This window comes from Crinia signifera, chromosome 3 (assembly GCF_055691185.1).
Source record: "Crinia signifera chromosome 3, ASM5569118v1, whole genome shotgun sequence".
NCBI lineage: Eukaryota > Metazoa > Chordata > Amphibia > Anura > Myobatrachidae > Crinia > Crinia signifera.
In genome coordinates, this window is record NC_139219.1 from 101,182,307 (window position 1) to 101,203,722 (window position 21,416).

The 21,416-nt window shown below is 44.0% G+C and overlaps 1 protein-coding gene across 1 annotated transcript in view; it reads right to left on the reverse strand.

Moving 5' to 3' along the window:
- LOC146063689 (protein unc-93 homolog A-like) overlaps window positions 1-17,505 on the reverse strand; it is a 43,660-nt gene extending 26,155 nt beyond the window's left edge. Inside the window, exons 1-3 of the mRNA XM_083176297.1 lie at window positions 17,338-17,505; window positions 12,596-12,777; window positions 242-471 (exon numbers count right to left, since the gene is read on the reverse strand). Of these exons, the coding sequence (XP_083032423.1) occupies window positions 242-471; window positions 12,596-12,777; window positions 17,338-17,424 (499 nt within the window). The 5' untranslated portion in view covers window positions 17,425-17,505. The remainder of the gene's footprint in view (window positions 1-241; window positions 472-12,595; window positions 12,778-17,337) is intronic.
- Between the last annotated feature and the right edge of the window lie 3,911 nt (window positions 17,506-21,416).

The following is a 21,416-nucleotide window of genomic DNA, read 5'->3' on the forward strand; positions in this document are numbered from 1 at the left end:
TTGCCTGGCGGTATCTCCGGTTCCCGGGGGCCTACCGACACGTGGCTGGGCTCGTTGGAAAGCCCTGGCCCTCAGCTACAAAATGGGCCTATTTGGAGAATGGGCCTGGAGCTGTAGCTCCATCAGGCCCATTGTTAATCCGGCCCTGCCTACAATGATTTTCTGAGTGCAGTTAAACATTTTACAATTCTGTTATTCATATTAGCAATATCTATGTAAAATACCTATGTATCTATTTTACCTGCCCGTGGAGTTTGTCCAAATATTAAAGATGAAATCAAATTCCCCCATACACCAGACGACTGGAAAATTAGAAAGAAAACTCCAAAATATTGATTGACAATATCTTTCCCCACCTTTCCAGCTTTCTCAGCATATCGATTTCCACTCTCTGTCAGATAGGTACATTTTGCAGCCCACAATGGTGCACCTCCAAATCCCAAAATGATAGAGGTGGGAATGAGAGTGTACCTGTAAAATGAAGTGGAATCTAGCATTAATTCCCATTTATAAAAACAAGCAATACCAACTGTAAGCTAGAAATGTTTAACAAAAGAGTCCTATATAACATTGGTTAAATATTACATTTTCAAAGCTTACACTGAAACCTTAATCAATTAAAGGATTATCTGACAATTCAGGAAATTAACTTTTTAAGCATTCGTATGATTGGTGGAGGGGAGAAGGAAAATGAATGAGAAAGAAAGGAGGGGAAAGGGAGAAATGGGGCAACCTTATTAACTGTTCTCTGCTATTGCTTAACAATCCATTTCTCCCCTTCCTTTCACTTGCGTCACTCTCAGGAAACACAGAAATGGTGGTGTAGATACCCTCTTAGCCCAGAATTTATGCCATATTTAATTCATTGATGAATGACCCTATTGAATTAGGAATTGACTAATAAATGACCCTTTAGCAACCTACAGTAAGCTGAACTAATTATGTAAGACATTTTTTAAAGACTCAGGGCCATATTTAGGAGTGAGCGAGTGGCACCGTTGTCTGTGGTGTGGGCCCTGTGGCAGTCACTGTTCCTGCATCCGTCTGGCAGGGTGCCTGGAACGGCACCTCTTAGCAAGTTGCTCATGTTTGGGATTGGCAATGAGCAACAGTGAGTCCTGATCAGCCAATGAAAACACCTTTCATACTATGGCTCCAGAGGGGGCCATGGGTGCAGTGGCAACGTTTAAAGATAATATAACTCCTTGCACCAGAAAGAGACTCCCCATGCTAAGTACAGGTCCCTAGTCAGTCTGGTATGCGGTCATTAATTTGACAGAACTAAGGTCGACATGCATTGGGCCGACCACTGAAGATCGACACGAGCCAATATCGACACATGGGAAGGTTGACATAGGCTTAGGTCGGCATGTCATTAGGTTGACACAAACATTAGTTTGACATGGACTAGGTTGACAGTCAAAAGGTCGACATGTTTTTTTTTTTTTTAACTGACATGTGCCGAAGGGTAATTCATGCCCTACCATCCACTTAGGCATGTTAGGATAATAAAATAGTGTGCCAAACATAGCGAGGCACCGGGCCCAAAGCATGCAGAGGGATGTGGTGCACCGATACGGTGTCTATGTCAACTGTGTTGACATTCAGGTAAAAAAAAAGAAGATAAAAACCACATGTTGACCTTTTGACTGTCGACCTAGCCCATGTCATCCTAATGCTTGTGTTGACCCAATGACATGTCAACATAAGCCCATGCTGACCTTCCCATGTGTCGCACTGGCTCATGTCAACCTTCAGTGGTCAACCCAATGCACGCCGACCTTAGTACTGTAAACTCTATGACCCATACCCGTCGGACCACCCAGATTACTGTGTCCACCGCAGTGATCCCAAAACCTTCCTGTGTAAAACTCTGCTTGGTACTTGGGAAGGATTTCAAGATGACTGGACCTGGGTCAAGCCATTTCCACTGACAAAAATCCTGGGATTTTCAAGTAAGTGGAAAAGGAAAAGGGTTATGTGACCGTATCAGTAAAGGTGTAAATCACTTCTCCACAGGGGACACCAGGAAATAAAACTGCTTTCCTTACAAAGTTTGCCAGGTCAGATCATCAGAATGAGATAACTTTGTTACCTTGGATACAGTGTACATTGTTATAAAGTCATCTCTTAATGTTACATTAGACACCTACATACTGTATATTTAACATGAACTGACTCTTCAGCCCAATACCTTTTCTAAACATAAAGTTCCTGGAGCAATGATGTTGACCTGCATTAAAATATTTCTAGAGGGAATTTCAGTCCTTCTATCTCCCGAACACTGGCACCTAGTGAGATGGAGGCACCCTTGTTTAAGAGAGGGGATTTCGTTTCCTCTTACAAACTACTGTATGTGCCCCAATAGAGATTATTCCCCGGTGATTAGATTAACCACCAGTCAAAGAACCCCTGCACTATAAGCAAATTGTGGAGGACAGGGATTGTGGAAGGTCTCACCCCAACCAAGAGCACTGTTTTAAAAAGGGAAAGAGGGGAGTCCCCTTAGTACTTAGTACCGATGATCACTCACTGGGGCACATTTGCAGGTTCTCCCTTCTGCCCCAGTACACGCTGGTTTTAAGCCAGAGTCTACTGCTCATGTTCAGGTCCCTGAAATATTCACCTACTCCTTCCTGGGGCGATCTATGTATTGTGCATTAGCAAATCACTGGGAAAATGGCCACCACACCATTTTCCCACTGATTTGTCCACAGCTGTGTTTGCCATGGGACTCTGATGAGGTACTGTACAGTAAGTATAATTTTGGGTGTGTGGTGTGAGCCATCCTGGACCCTGAGGCAATACCTTACACTCATATTGATAAACCAATGGGTCAAGGCATGAGACAGAAACCACACACAGTTTGTGCAGAAATGGAATAACAATAGTCCAGCCTCATAGACTGGGTCAGGCTTCTTTAATTGGCATAGAGGGCTGATGACATCACAGATAGAGGGTAAAAAGTATCATAGTAAAACATATGGTCATGGCATCAGATCTCCAATTTGTGGGTGGATCTTCTGAGAGCATTGGTGAGCAATGGTCCATAGCTGCAGGATAAAGTCATCCGCAATGAAAATGATATGAGAACAAGTACTAGGAAGTGACCTCAGAGACATTAACTGAAGGATGTTTGTATAAATGCAGCTTGTTATAGTAATTAGGTAAGTGTGCATACATGTGTGTATATAAGTAGGTGGGAGGCACATTGCTATAATAGGGGTTATTCTGATTCACTCGGAAAGGCACAATCACTCTCTAATGGACAAAACCATGTGCACTGCAGGTGGGGCTGATGTAACATGTGCAGAGAGAGTTAGATTAGGGTGTTTATTGTTTCTGTGCAGGGTAAACACTGTCTGCTTTATTTTTACACTGCAATATAGATATCCATTTGAAGTACACCACTCACCCAAATCTAACTCTCTCTGCACATGTTACATCAGCCCCACCTGCAGTGCATATGGTTTTGTCCATTAAAGAGTGATTGTGCCTTTCCGAGTGAATCAGAATAACCCCCAATGTGTGGTCAAATGGGTGGTGCTAGCATTCATTTTGTTTGTAGGTCAACCTCTAGAAACCTTTAATTTAATTCCCTATGTTGAGATTATTTACAAGGCTAATGTTTGTGATCCAATAGTAAATAAACTGCACTGTATTTAATAGGCACTGATGGGAATTTTCAAATGAGGATTTTATAACTACTGTATGTGCTGACATGGATCTGTATAATATGCCAGATGTATAACATTTTTATGTACTCTATATCATAGCCTTTTATCGCACTATGTCTGTCCATTCTTTAACTACAAAGAATAAAAATATTATTCCTGTTATAATAAATGAGTGTGAAATCTGCAACAATGATCTTGTTGTTGTAACAAGTTAAGTGACATGTTTTAGACCTTACCATAACTGTTTGTACATACTAATGAACATAAATGTACAATATAAAACTATTTACATGGCTCAGTAATGATCACTATAAATAAGTTCTAATAAGATTAAGTACTTACTTTAATTTAATGATGACGATGAAATAGAATCATTTAATTCTAATCAATTAAAGTGATTCTCATGTGTACTAAAAGCTGCTGTTCCGTACTAAACAGCCATTATATAGTAATTCTTTACTTTTTACATTTACTTTGCAGTACCAGAGTGACACCATGTGGTGAAATGTGTTTACTGCACAGCACTATGGGTCTGCTTTAGATTTTGAATAAACTTTTTTCAACATACAAATAAATGTCTGTAACTGTATTTGGTACTTGTTTCCTAGCACGGCGCCCATCGCATCGTATACCATAAGACTAAATAATGCATACGATGGTATGCGATGTGATGCGACGCAATGTTGTACAATAAAAAATTGTATGGCATCGTATGCCATACAATGGCATACAATGCGATGGTATACGATTTTTTATTGTACAAGCACCCTGATGGGTACTTACAATGTTTAATGCCCCCCTAATATCAACGCCAACCCGAAGCGTGGTGAGCGCAGCGTGCCCGCGAGGGGTGGCGGTACGCATCCTCCGACCTTTTCATACACCACTATCCAAATCGGCGTGGAGTTGATCTTAGATAGTGTGGCGAGCGCAGCGAGCCACCGAGCCCGAAGCATGTAAAGTAATCCGCGTCCCCTCACGGGGCTTGCTGCGCTCACCACGCTTCGGGCTCAGTGGCTCCCTGCGCTCGCCATACTATCTAAAATCAACTCCACGCCGACAACTCCACGCTGCGCTCGCCACGCTTTGGGTTCGCGTTGATAGTCATCATTGCAAGCACCCATTAGGGTGCTTATACAACTAAAAATCATATTGGGGGTGCATTTAACATTGTAAGCACCCATTAGGGTGCTTATACAATTAAAAATCGCATTGCATGCATCGCATGCGGCTATATGGCATGCGATGGCATAAGATGCCATAAGATGGAAATCTTGGGCGCCGTGCTAGGAAACAAGTACCATGTATTTTTCTATGTATTTTTCTATAGCTGAATATGGAAAAAATATGGAATGAATGTGTGTACATGTGGTAGGGAATATAGATTATTAGTTTCACTGGGGCAGGGACTGATGTGAATGTTCAAATATTCTCTATAAAGGGCTGTGGAATATGTGTGCGCTATATAATAAACTGTTAATAAATAATAAACTGGAAAGCACACTGGAAAGTAAGTGAAGCACCTGTCATCATCAACATTGTTGTCATCATCATCAACAGGGAAAATATCACCAGATCTACTGGACATAAATAAAACGGGGTCATAATTGCATATTTTAAATATGATAGTACAAATAAGATGCCTTTTTAAGGGTTGTGGTTGAATCTTGACTCATTCTGAGGTCTACAATTATGTTGTATAATGTGTATAAGGCATGATTGCCTACCTGACTCTCTCCATGAGGGAGAAAATAATCTGTTCCTTGACTTACCTGGTAATGTATGATTAACATCACCTGCGATGAAACACCTTTCTCAGCAATTAACTAGCTCACCACAGGTGGTGGCAATCAAACATTACCTGGTAAGTCCAGGAATAGAACATTTTCACCCTCATGGAGAGGGTCAGGTAGGCAACCATGGTATAAGGGTTATATGATGTGGTACACCCTTTCGAGTGGTCACCCCCCCTCTTCCAGAGCATATTACAGCCTTCAATTTTCTATACCCCACTTCTATACCACACTTCAAAATGTCCCCATCGACCAATATATATATATATATATATTATAGACATATATATAGACATTGTAGGGGCTCTGCACACACTAAATTAACTGATAATAAATAGTGGAGATTTGGTTCATTAATTGATCAATGCATTTAAGCCTGCAGCCCCCTTCACGGGACCCCACTTTTCTGCAGGTCCTGACACTATCGCTGAAAATGGCTACAATACACATAGCTATCACATCAATGTTTGATTCCAGGCATGCTATCTGGTCTGAAGCTCACAGCACATTTTGCTTTTATAGGTGAGCAGCTACCAACACACCTGTCACTAATCATCTAGGGAAATGGTTAACATAAGCTATATAATCTTATGCTGTGTACACACGGGTCTATATGATTGCTGGGGATATATTGCTAGCAATGTATCCTCAGCAATCATATTGCTAGTGTCTCCTTTTCATCAGCGATGAAAAGTAGACACTGCTACGGGGCGGAGGCGGAGCGCAGCAGCAGGTGACGGGAGGAGGGAGGGAGCAGCGTCGCAGGGCATGGGAGAACAGCGCTGATTTCTCCGGCGCTGACCTCCTGCCCGGCGATCGCTGGGGGAAGCCGCTGGTCGCAGGAGCAGCGACCATGAAGGGCTGGCCGCGGGAGCACGCCCCCAGCCATCTATCGCCGGCTGCACATGAAATCACTGGCAATGTGGTCGCTGAGCGACCATTTTGCCAGCGATTTCATACATAATTACACCCGTGTGTACGCACCATTAGTTAAACAGGGTGCATGAGAGAATGTGACCACAATAAGACTAATTTAAAAAACTAATCTAATAAACAATATATACACTTAACATTGGCACTCACCTTTCCTAGTTTTGGGGTGCCCTATGGCTTGTGACCACATTGTTTAAACAGACATTGTAGGGGCTCTGCACACACTAAATTAACTGATAATAAATAGTGGAGATTTGGTTCATGAATTGATCAATGCATTTAAGCCTGCAGCCCCCTTCACGGGACCCCACTTTTCTGCAGGTCCTGACACTATCGCTGAAAATGGCTACAATACACATAACTATCACATCAATGTTTGATTCCAGGCATGCTATCTGGTCTGAAGCTCACAGCACATTTTGCTTTTATAGGTGAGCAGTTACCAACACACCTGTCACTAATCATCTAGGGAAATGGTTAACATAAGCTAAGCTATGGAATCTTAGTTAAACAGGGTGCATGAGAGAATGTGACCACAATAAGACTAATTTAAAAAACTAATCCAATAAACAATATATACACTTAACATCGGCACTTACCTTTACTAGTTTTGGGGTGCCCTATGGCTTGTGACCACATTGTTTAAACAGACATTGTAGGGGCTCTGCACACACTAAATTAACTGATAATAAATAGTGGAGATTTGGTTCATGAATTGATCAATGCATTTAAGCCTGCAGCCCACTTAACGGGACCCACTTTTCTGCAGGTCCTGACACTATCGCTGAAAATGGCTACAATACACATAGATATCACATCAATGTTTGATTCCAGGCATGCTATCTGGTCTGAAGCTCACATTCTCTCATGCACCCTGTTAAACTAAGATTCCATAGCTTATGTTAACCATTTCCCTAGATGATTAGTGACAGGTGTGTTGGAGCTGCTCACCTATAAAAGCAAAATGTGCTGTGAGCTTCAGACCAGATAGCATGCCTTGAATCAAACATTGATGTGATAGCTATGTGTATTGTAGCCATTTTCAGCGATAGTGTCAGGACCTGCAGAAAAGTGGGGTCCCGTGAAGGGGGCTGCAGGCTTAAATGCATTGATCAATTCATGAACCAAATCTCCACTATTTATTATCAGTTAATTTAGTGTGTGCAGAGCCCCTACAATGTCTGTTTAAACAATGTGGTCACAAGCCATAGGGCACCCCAAAACTAGTAAAGGTGAGTGCAGATGTTAAGTGTATATATTGTTTATTGGATTAGTTTTTTAAATTAGTCTTATTGTGGTCACATTCTGTCATGCACCCTGTTTAACTAAGATTCCATAGCTTATGTTAACCATTTCCCTAGATGATTAGTGACAGGTGTGTTGGTAGCTGCTCACCTATAAAAGCAAAATGTGCTGTGAGCTTCGGACCAGATAGCATGCCTGGAATCAAACATTGATGTGATAGCTACCTGTATGTGTATTGTAGCCATTTTCAGCGATAGTGTCAGGACCTGCAGAAAAGTGGGGTCCCGTGAAGGGGGCTGCAGGCTTAAATGCATTGATCAATTCATGAACCAAATCTCCACTATTTATTATCAGTTAATTTAGTGTGTGCAGAGCCCCTACAATGTCTGTTTAAACAATGTGGTCACAAGCCATAGGGCACCCCAAAACTAGGAAAGGTGAGTGCCGATGTTAAGTGTATATATATATTATATATATATATATATATATATATATATATATATATATATATATATATATATACACACAGGTTTTGTATAAAATGTAATGAGACCAAATTTGGGAAAAAATATTTATTGAAGATATCGCTACAAACTGTTAAAATTCTTCAAAATAAGACCCTTGTGCGTTGACACACTTCTGCCAATGAGTTGTTCACGCTTGGAAGGCACTCTGGAAGTCATTTTCCAGAAAGTTCTTCAAGCAGCGCCTCAAAGCCACTTAGACTTCTGCTACGGTCCCATGGTGGTGTCCTTTGAGGGCTTGGTGCATTGTTATGAAACAGCAGCTTTTGATAGGCTTTCATTCCCGAACACTTTCTGGATCATGATGGCTAACGTCTCCATAGCCAATTTTCCAATTTCCAAACAGAATTGAATGGCATAGCGCTGTTCGATAGAACGTTGCATTTTTAAGCTTCAACTGAGCCTAGGGACAGGGGTATTTTAAAAACAAGATACGAACCGCACGGAAGCTCGTAGGCGACTGACGCTTAGTGCGTGTTAAAGCTGACTTTCCCCTCCTCTTGGACAATATCTGGGTATATGGTAATCACTGATACCATCTGTAGTACAGTATATTAAGGTCTCTAATGTTGTCTGTAATATATATGGCAGTCACTAACTCTCTCTGTAATTCATGGCAGTCACTAAATAAGTTTGTAGTATACGACAGTCACTATTTCTCTGTATTTTATGGGGTCACTAATGCTGTCTGCAGTAAATGGTGGTAGCTAATGCTGTCTGTTTTACATGGTGGTTACTATTGATGTAGTACATTATAGCCACTAATCCTGTCTGTATTTATTGGTCATCATATAGATAATGGGTGACTACTATACACTGGGCTAGGATGCAGTAATAATCCTCTCCACATAAGGGGATCCTCTCCTCCTTTCTCCAATTCCCCAGCTCTTCTTTCTGTGTCTCTGAGGCAATCTTGCTCTTGGCCTCAATAATCTGACGTAACAATCTTTTGACCACCCTCAATTCAAAAACCCAGAAAGGAGGGGAGAAGCCACAAGATGCAGGTCTAGCATCAGACCAAATAATCAAGGACTCTTAGAAATCTAAGCACCCCCCCATTGGAATTTCTTTGTTGCCCTACCTATTCCCTACTTACATAGCACACACTCACTAGAGGGTATCAGTATCATTTATGTACAATGCAATTATTTGAATATAATAAAATACTTTTTTACATTGTAAAGTATATGAATAATACTGATAGCCTTGAGGCCATGTCCCCTTCATCACAATGTCATTGAGCAATAATGTACAAACTGTTTCAAGTTACAAAGAAACATAATTTAGTACTGACAGCAATAAATGTTGTTTGCCCTGAGGAAGCCGGCACACCGGTGAAATGCGCATAGGCGCTTGATGTAGGATAGCATAGAAATGTTGAAATAATAACACTGAAATATAAATAGCTTTTCCATGTATCTTGTGTGGTTAATAGAAAGTAACAACGGACAGTCCCACTTACACAGCGCTGACACCACATACCGATATTAGGAGAAGCGGTCAGCATGCTCAGGCTGCATGAGGCGAGACCTAAGATGCCGACTGCAGCGTCGGGCATTGTATGAATAATTGTACCCAAGCAGCGGCGCTAAGATGCCGCATTTCAATACTAGAAGAAGCAGTGCGCACTCAGGCTGCACGAGGCGAGACACGGACGCCAACTGTAGCGGGGAGCACTGTACAATTACATTAAATGTAACCAAATAACGACACAAAACATATTGAATCATTTGCACATAAAGGGAGTTATTCAGGTTGATTCGCAAGGCTGCAAATTCGCAGCCTTGTGAGTCCACCAAGCCCCCCCGCCTCCCCAGCAAAGTGCGGCTTCGCCCGCACAGCAGCGAATGGATGTTTTGTATAAACATCCATTCGCTTTGCTGGGGTGTCCGCCCACATCATTCGATGGTCACCGACCATTGAATGATGTTTAGCGTGCACGCTTATATAAGTGACTTTTCAGTTGCGTATTTATGCGTGCACGCTGGCATGATATGGGCGGGCAGCAAACATCCGGTGATGTCAGCTACCCGGCCCACACACCCGCGTCACTGCCTCATTACCATGAGAACGCCCAGCGTTCTCATGGAAACGCCCATGGAACGCTGGGCGTTCCCATATGGTAATGGGGCAGCCCGGCGCTCCCCGCCCATCTTCGCCCCCCCCCTCGCTGCCATGGGTGCGTGCACCCGGCGACCCGAAAGGTCGCCGTGGGTGCACGCACCATGCGCCTGCACATGCGCAGAAACACGCCTGCACATGCGCAGACGCACAACATTCACGCAGTACCGATGCAATCTGAATAAGGCCCAAACTGTATCTGGCAATATAATTGTATAATTAAAACGCTGAATGTTTGAAAACCAGTTTATATGTAAAAACGGAGGATTGTAAAAGCAGGATTAATGGTATTAAATCACAATAATCATAGTGTATAAATCACTGCAGTGTATTGCAAAACTACAGACCAGATAGGACAAAATTGTATCCATCTGCCCTTAACAAACTTGCTCATAAGAACAAGAGTGTGACATTGTATCCAAATAATAGAGCAGTCTGCTTTAATAAATGGTTGCATATGAGACAACAACAGCATATATAGCAGTGTCCGCTAATTTGCTGAGAATAATACCCCGTTCTCATTGCAGCCAATTACCTGTGTCTGAGATCAGGGTATGCAGACACAGGTTGACCCATTTACACTGCCGAAAAACCCGTGTTTAAAGGCAAATTCCGGGGTAGAACTTCTTCACCCGGGAATTTGCCTTGCAGTCAGAATGGGGGTCCAGCGCGTTAGTCCCCGGCATTTTAATGCCGGGTAAAAGCTGTGTCTTTCTCACTCACAGTGAGAACACGGCATTAAAGAACCCAATTAAGAGAAATCAGGTGTGAAGTATATATTAAGAAAAAATGAACACACATCAGTAATATTCCCATACACAAAATCACAAGAAAAACAATGACATTTATGAAACTTGTTTAATTAAAGCATCCACATCTTAGTTTTAACCACATTTTCTTATCTTTTTTGCACATCTATACTATTGTCTTACGGAGAGGGTGTAAATAGTGCACCTCTTTTTTAAGGATTTTTTTGAATAAAAGTTAAATTTTAAGAACAAGTAACTACCAGTTGGATGTCAAGCATAAATATCTTCAAGAGCGCACTCCTTATATCTCTCCTATCCTTGCTGCTCCAATATAAGCATTAAATGTTAAGCCTGAAACAGTTTGTAAATTATTGTTGAACTATAAAGAATCTATAATAAGCCAGATGAGTGTACTGCAGAGATGTATTAAGCCTAGTGAGGTGATACAGAGGTAGGTAATAACCAGGGCCACCATTAGGGTGGTGCACTGGGTACAGCTGTCCCGGGCCCAGCCTCTCTAAAAGAGAGAAAAGTGCCCAGGGCACACATTTTACCACCCTCCGCTGTGCTGCCTGTGCAGCTCAGTGGCTGAACAGGCTTCTTCACATCAGGACACTGGTAGCCGATTAATATGTGGCACTGGGAGGTGAGCCAACCAGAGCTAGCGTACATTAGCCAATCAGAGCAGCTACCAGTATGCAAGCTCTGATTGGCTCACCACCTGGTGCCGCATATTAATTGGCCCACCAGCGTCCTGAATATGATGTCCTGGAGCAGGGCTTCATTCAGACACTGAGCAGCGCAGGCAAGACAGCGGAAGGGGGAGCAGGGAGGTAAGTAAAGGAGGGAGAGCGGGCATGGTCGGTGCTGGTGCCCAGTGCCCGCAATTTATCATCACCAGGCTTAATACATCTGCCCTCCCCATATTGTTGCAATGAAAAATGTGTTAAATGGGGGAGAATAGTATACAATTTTGCGGAACTGGTAAGATTTCAGTGACTTTACCATTGAATTATTAATTCACTGTAATAGAATGCAGTTAATGACACATGCTTGAAATCTGCCAGTACTGGTGCACTACAAGTCCCAGCTAGCCATGTCATGCCCAGTTTAAATGTCAGTGCATGCTAGCATTTGGAAAATCACAAGTGCTAGTATGTCCCACCAGATACCTAAAGTACTATTTGGTCAGTACATGTGCCATCAGGTCCTGTCTGCAGCTGAAAAAACTTGCTATGCTTAGTGGCGTAACTATACATTTTGCACTCTAGTATAAAAAAGTGTCTGATGCCCCATTTGCCTACAGACGTTAGAGGTCCAGTGGGAGCTTTAGCATCTGTCTCTTAGGTGGCGGAAATTTTTGGAGGGACATTTTCAGCAGATTCCATATATACAGTCAGACCACATGAACGCTGCATAACACATGCGCTGGCGCCCCCAAGCCAATGCTTCGTCTGTGGTGGGATAATGCTATGCCACTGGTTAAGCTTAATTTTGAGTAATTTTATGGTATATGTGTATATAATATATGTAATAAAATAAAAATACTGTACCAGCTAGGGTAGAAATTTCCAAGGGAATATGTTATATAACAACACATCGACATCACAATCGTCCATTTGCAGCCAATTTTCTTAATCAGAATCGGAGGGACGAACATCGAAGAAATAATAAGAGCCCCATAGATGATACTCAGTGAAGCTACTCCAAGGCCGCCATCTACATTCAGGCTACTCTAAAAATGATTACAAATGATGAGTATTAGTATTGTTTATTTATATTGCGCCACAAGGCTTCTGCAGTGCTTACAATACATAAATAAGCAAAAAACAAGAAAATAACAAATTACAGTACAAGGCAATTTAGAACAATTACATGGCAAATAAAGACAGTTTCATCAGGGCAGCAGATATATATATATATATATATATATATATATATATATATGTACAGATTATGGTACAGATGATAGAAAATGTCTAGTTCAACAGTCACTTGGTCAACCACTAATGGACAACAGTGATTAGGTTGACACCTAAGAATGGTCGACATTGACAGAAAATCGACAAGTTACCAATATTTGCCGCCTAGGGCAGAGGCAGAGCACCAATACAGAACACAGGGGTAAAGGAACCCCTTTAATTATTATTTATTGAAATTAAATGGAGTAAACACACTTGGCAGAGGACCAAAACAGAACACAGGGGTAATGGAACCCCTTTGATTATTATTTTTCAAATTAAATGGAACAAACACACAGGGCAGAGCACCAATACAGAAAATGGGTCCACTGGAACCCTTTGATTATTATTTATAAAAATTAAATAAACATACAGGGCAGAGCACCAATACAGAACACTGGTGGAACTCCTTTAAGTAAATGGAGCAAACACACTGGGGAGAGCACCCCTCCAGCACACGGGTGGAACCCCTTTATTTATATTGTGCGAACACACAGGGCAGAGCACCAAAACAGAACATGGGTGTACTGGAACACCTTTGATTTTTATTTACTAAAATAAAATGGAGCAAACACACAGGGCAAAGCACCCCTACAGCACATGGATGGACCCCCTTTAATTAAATGGAGCAAACACACCGGGGAGAGCACCAATAGAGAACACGGGTGCACTGGAACCCTTTTAATTATTACTTATTAAAATTAAATGGAGTGAACACACGGGCAAGAGCACCAATACAGAACTTTGGTGCACTGGAACCCCTTTAATTATGATATATTAAAATGAAATGGAGCAAACACACAGGGCAGAGCATTCCTGCTGCATTTATTTGGAGCACACAGTGCAGTGCCCCTTTAAAACAAAGGAAAGCACAGGAAAATGGCACCTATCAATAGCACACGGCAGTACCCCTTTTTTTTAAAGGGCACAGCAGCACCCACTTATGTGGCAGACAGGGCAGCAGTACAACCACAGCAATGGCAGCATAGGACACCACACAGTGACAGGACACCACAGGATTTATACTGCAGCCCCAGTAGGAAGTGTACAATTGTGCAGGCTGGCAGCACAGGACAGAACTCAGGACAAGTCTACACCTCCCACATGACATGACTATACCCAACACAGGACAGGACTACACCCCACCCTCCGCTCAGACAGACACCAGACACTTTCATTCTGCTCCCTTTTTAATGCTGGAATGAAGATGGCGGATACCGCTTTGAATCGTGAAGTTCGGGGGATTCAGATCTTGGCTATCCAATCCCGCTCATGCTTACTTTCAACCTGGTTTAAAGCTCATATGCCAACTAAGTTTTAAGTAAGTGGTATATGTGTCAGTAAGGGATGCCTGTATCCTAAAAAGTATATGTAAGGAGTGACTGTGTTAGTACGTGTGTTTATATAAGTAAGGGGAGTGTGTTTAGTAATTCTATACATGACACTATCATCAGTAATTGTGTCAGTAAGGGGTATGTTTCTGTAAATGGTATCTGTCAGTAAGGGGTGTATGTGCATGCAAGTGTCTGTGTCAGTAAGCAATATCTGTATTAGTTAGTGTGTTTGTGTCAGCAAGAGATGTCTATACCTGTAAAGTGTATCTATCAGAAAGCTGTGTCAGTAACAGATGTCTGTGTCAGTAAGGCAATGTGTGCATGTGCATGCAGCTATGGAAGTACTGTGTGTAAAATTGCATGCAGTTGAGGGCCCCATGAGGTCTAAATCTGTCTCTGGCACTGATATACTGTATAATCAATACAGTGGCAGATTGAATAGTAATAATGGGTACAGAGGTGGATTGGCCCACCGGGAAACCGGGCCATTTCCCGGTGGGCCGGTCCAGATTTGGTCGGTTTCCCCCCTAGCCGGACTGTTGGCTATGCTGCCAACAGTAAATATGGCCATGGGTGGCCGCGGCTTTGACCCGATGGTCGCTCTCGGTGACGTCACCCGCGACTGGAATCACCTGACGGCACCCGTGAGCGGACTCGGCTGCAGCATGGCACAGAAGCCGGGTAAGCGGTGTTAGCACCCCCCGCCAGTAGCGTCTTCATCCCCCCTTTCATTAGCGACACTACCTCCCCGCAACCCCCATCCCTGTCACTAGCGCTACTACCACCCCCCCCCCCCGGGTCACTAGAGCTAATACCACCCCCCTGTCACTAGCGATACTAACAACCCCCCCCAGTCACTAGCACTAATACCACCACCCCCCAGTCACTAGCACTAATACCACCACCCCCCTGGTCATTAGCGCTACTATCACCCCCACCCCCCGGAACTAGCGCTACTGCCACTACGGGGTGAGCCTATACCTCCCTACCACAGTGCCTGTGGTCAGTCCGGAGGTTAGGACAGGACGCATGTAGCCTCAGCTGCTGTCTGCTGTATTATGCAGACAGCAGTGGTGCCCGTGAGGAGTTGAATGAATGCCTGTCTGCAGAATCCATTCACCTCACAGATGGAGGCTGGGGGCAGCCTATCAGCTTTACTGAGTGCTGGGCTTGCCCCCAGCATGCCGTAAGCACCACAGGAGTCCTAGCCACTGGATTTCCCAGCGCTTGGTGATGATATCATCTCCAAGTGCCAGGTCGGCACTGCAGTGTAAATACAGTGATTCATGGATCGGACCTGGCTGGCGTGTTACAAATAATCGGTCAGATCCAGTGTAAAAGCAATATAATTAATCTGATTGTAAACTTTTCATTCCTGAATAAATAATTGGGGGAATGGGGGTGCGGGTGCCACAAGAGTGCCAGAGAAAGTCCTGGTGATATTTTCTAAAAGAAAGTTCTGTAAGAACTTGAAAAACAACGTGATGATATCTACAGAAATCATTATATCTAATTGTCTGTCCTCTATCTGAATAGCAAAACCCTGTGGCTGGCAAATACATGTATTGTTTTGCATGCAGGAAAAATACTGAATGAACTGAATAAAGCAGCTTTGTTTACACTGACACTTAGCTTTGTTTCTTTACACTGACACTTAGAATTAAAGAAGGACACACTCTTTCCAACGGGATGCGGTCAATTTGCCGGCGGTCTGGATCCCGGCGTTCAGAATCCTGACACTGGAATCCTGACAACCGAAATCCCGAAACTTTCTCCCTCCGTGGGTGTCCACGACACCCATAGAGGGAGAATAAAATAGTGTGCCGAGCGTAGCGAGGCACCGGGCCCGCTGCGTGCCGAGCGCAGCGAGCCCGCAAGGGGGGGCGATCCACGTCCCCCCCATGTCGGGATTTCGGCGGTCGGGATTCCAGTGTCGGGATTCCGACCGCCGGGATTCCGACCGCCGGCATTACGTATCGGATCCTTTCCAACTACAGGATAATTACACTACAGTATATCCAAAATGCTCAATACAAGAAACATTTTAGATAATGGATTATACCGTGTTTCGGAATATTTTTACATTTCAATGAGGTATCTTGCATTTATGTTGTATAGACACATCAAACACATGAAATACACACAAATATATTTTATTTGTGCATGAACCAAGGTACTAAATTTGAATGCACATATTTAGTGACAGTTACATATCATGTCCCCAGTAGTACCAGTTACAAATGTCCCCAGTAGTACCAGTTACAGCTGCCCCCAGTATTGCCAGTTACCGATGTCCCCAGTAGTGCCAGTTACAGATGTTCCCAGTAGTGCCAGTTACAGATGTCACCAGTAGTGCCAGTTACAGATGTTCCCAGTAGGGCCAGTTACAGATGTTCCCAGTAGTGCCAGTTACATATGTCCCCAGTAGTGCCAGTTACAGATGTTCCCAGTAGTGGCAGTTACAGCTGCCCCCAGTATTGCCAGTTACCGATGTCCCCAGTAGTGCCAGTTACAGCTGCCCCCAGTATTGCCAGTTACCGATGTCCCCAGTAGTGCCAGTTACAGATGTCCCCAGTAGTGGCAGTTATAGATGTCCCCAGTAGTGCCAGTTACAGATGTCCCCAGTAGTGCCAGTTACAGATGTCCCCAGTAGTGCCAGTTACAGATGTCCCCAGTAGTGCCAGTTACAGATGTCCCCAGTAGTGCCAGTTACAGATGTCCCCAGTAGTGCTTTTAACAACAACAAAAAAGTTAATTCTAGAAACTATGGTTTTCTGAATAATTTCGATAATGGATATTTGAATAAGAGATACTCAACCTGTATATATTTCTCTGCATAATTTAAATATGCCAAGTGCAGTGTAGCATGCTTGTGCCAAGGTGAAAATTCCTCCTTTTTTTACTTACGCCTAACTCATAAATGTTTGTGTTGTATTTAATTCTGCTCTTGCATATACATTATGCCAATCATTATGGTTAAATTAACGTATTATTACTTACCTGCAAACTTTGAAGCCCTCCATATGCTGTAAATAATAGTAAAAATCCAAAGGACACAACAAGGATGTTCTTTAGGTAACTGTCCATTTTTCTGGTTCACTTTAGACTGATAGATAATGATTTACTGTTTCTTTCCTTTATAAATGCAACATACTATACATCTGCAAGGCAGAGTGTTGTTTTAGCCATGTATTAATACTTTGAACTTTAACAAGTGGAGATTGATGATATTTACAATGGTTACTCATTCACTTGTTGCACAGTAAGAGCAAGCAACAGAGCATTTGATTACAGTTATTATCAGTTTATCCAGAAAACTTAATTAGGTCATTTATCTGACATGTTATTGTTTTTCACTTTACAGTTATCAGATTCAAAAACTTTAGGAGCAGTAACATAATTACAATGGGGCAGACGTATTAAGCCTTAACAAGAGATAACTGCAAGGGTGATAAGGAGAGATAAACATCCAGCCAATCAGCTCCTTACTGTCTTTTTTAAACTAAGCCTGTCACATGGCAGTTACAGTAGGATGTGATTGGCTGGATGTTTATCTCTCTTTATCGCCCTTGCATTTATCTCTTGTTAAGGCTTATTACATCTGCCCCAATATGCATTATTAACCCCTCCAGTGGTGTTTTTTTTTCATCATGGTAACGCTCCTCACTGGGCGAGTTTTTTAGGGGGAGCGCTACCTAAAAAAAACCCCACCTTTCTGTGTCCCAGATCTGGGCAGCGCTGCTGAACACTATGTCAGCCGCTGTCCTGCCCATGGCAACCCGGTGTGACATTGAAGCACGGTACAGACTGTCACACAGCCGGGGCGGGATGGATGGGGACTAGGGGACATGTGGCTGAGCAGCCAGAGCCAGCTAACCAGCGGCAGTCCCAATAATTTTCCGGGCTTGCCAGTCTGGGCACTGTGGCATAGCCCGGAAAGTTCTCGTGATTACCACTGAAGGGGTTAAGGGCCAGATGTACTAAGCTTGAAAAATGATAAAATGGAGAGTGATAAACCACCAGCCAATCAGCTCCTACCTGCCATGTCATGGGCTGTGTTTGAAAAATGACAGGTAGGAACCGATTGGCTGGTGGTTTATCACTTTTCTTTTCAAGCGTAGTACATCTGTCCCTAATTGCAGTCAGAGAATAAATGCAAGTGCCACATATTACCAAGATCTACAGCAGAGTTCGCTGTCAGGGATCTGGGTTCTGATCTTCTCAAAGTTGGTTCAGATGATTTAAACCCCATAAACACTAGCCAATATGCTCCATGAGCTGCATCAGCAGGTTTCCCCCTGAACTCCCAGACAAAGGACATTCAGTTTCACCAGGACTCGATGAACATAGCCAAAATTGACCTGCATGTTCAGTAAACACGGGGTTGTTAATGATGTGCAGGAGTGTACATTGTTAAGATATGGAGTATACACACTAGACAAGAATGTAAAAGATATTGCTGAAAAGGGCCCTTCTGATTGATATATTTTCCATTCTCTTAAAGTGTGTATAGGACTTTACTGTAGAAGTAGTGAGATTGGAGTGCAGGAACTGTAAAGGCCCCCATACACTAGCCGATTTTGGTCAGATTTCGGCCAGATCAGTCGGATCTGGGCGAAATCGGACCAAAATCGGCTAGTTTTGATGTCCCCTCAGATCTGATGCGCGGTCCCGTGCGCATCGGATCTGCGTCGGGTGGTCGGACCTGCTGCACGTCTGACCACCCGACTTGGGACCTAGTGGGGCGGCGCGGTGGTGGAGGGAGCTGGGGGGGCTGGGGACGCTGCAGGGGACACAGGCGGCATAGAGCCGGGCAGGGGGAGCCGGGAGCTGTCAGTACTGAATAATTAAAAAAAGCCCATACAATGAATGGGCGGCCTATGATTGGCTGAGCGCTCTCTCACCCATTCATTGTATAGGCTTTTTTTTCTAGCACTGACAGCTCCCGGCTCCCTCTGCCCGGCTCTATGCCGCCTGTGTCCCCCCGCAGTGTCCCCAGCCCCCCCTGCTCCCACCAGCAGCCCTGCTCTGTAGCCCCCCCTGCTCCCCGGTTTTTTTACATGTGATAAATAGAGACGATTTATCACATGTAAAAAATGGCACATCAAGTGCCAATATAATCAAGCTCCCCCGGGGAGCAGCCGGGTAAGCTCAGGGGGAAGTCGGGGGCGACTTGTCCTAAGGACAAGTCGCCCTAGTGTATGGGGGCCTTAAGGGTTGTAAATACTGTAGGTTTCCTGCATAGACAATCATGGAGGAAGCTGAATCAATAGCTACAGTATAGGCTAAACCCAGTGGTGTGAATGATCATTTGGAACTAGGACCAGCTGAAATTGGTGATGGGCTGGATACAGTACAGTATATTGAGGCCAGAAAGACTTACTAGGCTGAAGGCAGACTTTGATTGGATAGATTTTACCAGGTTTACACTTGTAATTCTGGAGTTCTGGGCTAAACCCAGCGAGCAGGACAAAATTATAGTGGAGGTGATAGTGTACATGAAAACATTGACACTTGTGCAGTTTTAGAGGCCAGGATTAGGGACTGGTATCGACATTGTTCAGATGCCATACACCTGTCCAGAAACACCTCTTACTGTATATCTACTCCTTATTGCTGGAGCAGAGCACATGACATGTGGGGGACCTACGATTGGTTAGTTCATCCAGCTGCCCTATGTGGAAATGGCAGGGCCCATGGATAGGAACTGGCAGTGCAGGAAACTGCAAAGTGTGAATGCCAAGCAGACAGGAGTAGCAACAGCCAGAGAAATAGCCTGCCTGCAAGAGGCACCAAATCTGATCCACACCAGGAAAAAACGGAGGACAGAAAAGCACATGGCCCGCTACTGCCAAACTGTGATCTTCACACACATTGTACTGTGTTAAATAAAGCAGTTTTCTCACAAATCTAATTAATCTGGAACAAAAGTTAAATAAGGCATGTACACAATGCTTGAGTAAAACAATACAAAATTACACAATTTTCTAGCTATGGCTATTACTCACCATACAGGCAAAAAAGTGTTAAAGCTACAAAACAAACATCTAACTTATAGTTAGATTCTGCTCATTTTAGAACAGAAATGCACTAGTTTAGTGAAGAACAGGCTGCAAATTGCATATACTGCATGTGCATATTAGTATTACTGAAATAAAAACATTTTCTAATATTCCCCCCACCCCTACAAGAGATCCTTAGCCAACATGTGGTGGTTCTGCCCAACAATGGAGAAGTTGTGGGACTCCATATACTGCTTAACCCTCTCAATACATTTAAGAATATAGAACCACATTCATCCTCCGGGTGTGGTACTGGGGTCCGACAGTCGGGATCCTGACAGTCATTATCCCGACATCGAGATCCCAACTGGCCGGACCCAGACAGCATGGCGAGCGCAACAAAGCCCCTTTGCTAGCCACGCTGCAGGGAAAATAGCCGACGTCCGTCAGGAACTCGGCTGTCGGTGTTTTGTCAGTCGGGGTCCCGACATCGGGTGAATGCCTGTCTTAAATCCGACTGTCCAGTGGCGTAACAGAAAATTTTGCTCCCCCCCGCCGGGACAATATCGCCGCCCCCCTCCCCCCTTAAAAGACAAGACCCCCCCGGGGAGCTGGCAGGGGGGTCCGTGCGGCGCGGGGGTACCTGTGGTCAGGGAGGCGCTGATTATGATGTTGCTGGGGTCCCTGCAGTGAAGTGAAAATACTGCGCTACCGCCGTGCGGTGGCGCGGGAAGCACTTCTGACTCGGAAAACACTGGGCGCATGCTGATTGACTGAATCTCAGCCAATCAGTGTGTGGCCAGTGTTTTCAAAGTTAGAACGGCGGTAGCGCAGTATTTCCACTTCACTGCAGGAGTGCAGGGACCCCGGCAACATCATAATCAGCACCGCAGGGACCTCCAGACTCTCCCTGGCCACAGGTACCCCCACACCGCACGGACCCCCCTGCCAGCTCCCCGCTGCACCCACAAGCAGTGGGAAACTGGCAAAGAAACAACAGCGCCCGCAGACCCCGGCGCCTCCCCGCCACCACGGGGGCTGCGGCCCTATAGCTACGCCACTGCGACTGTCGGGATC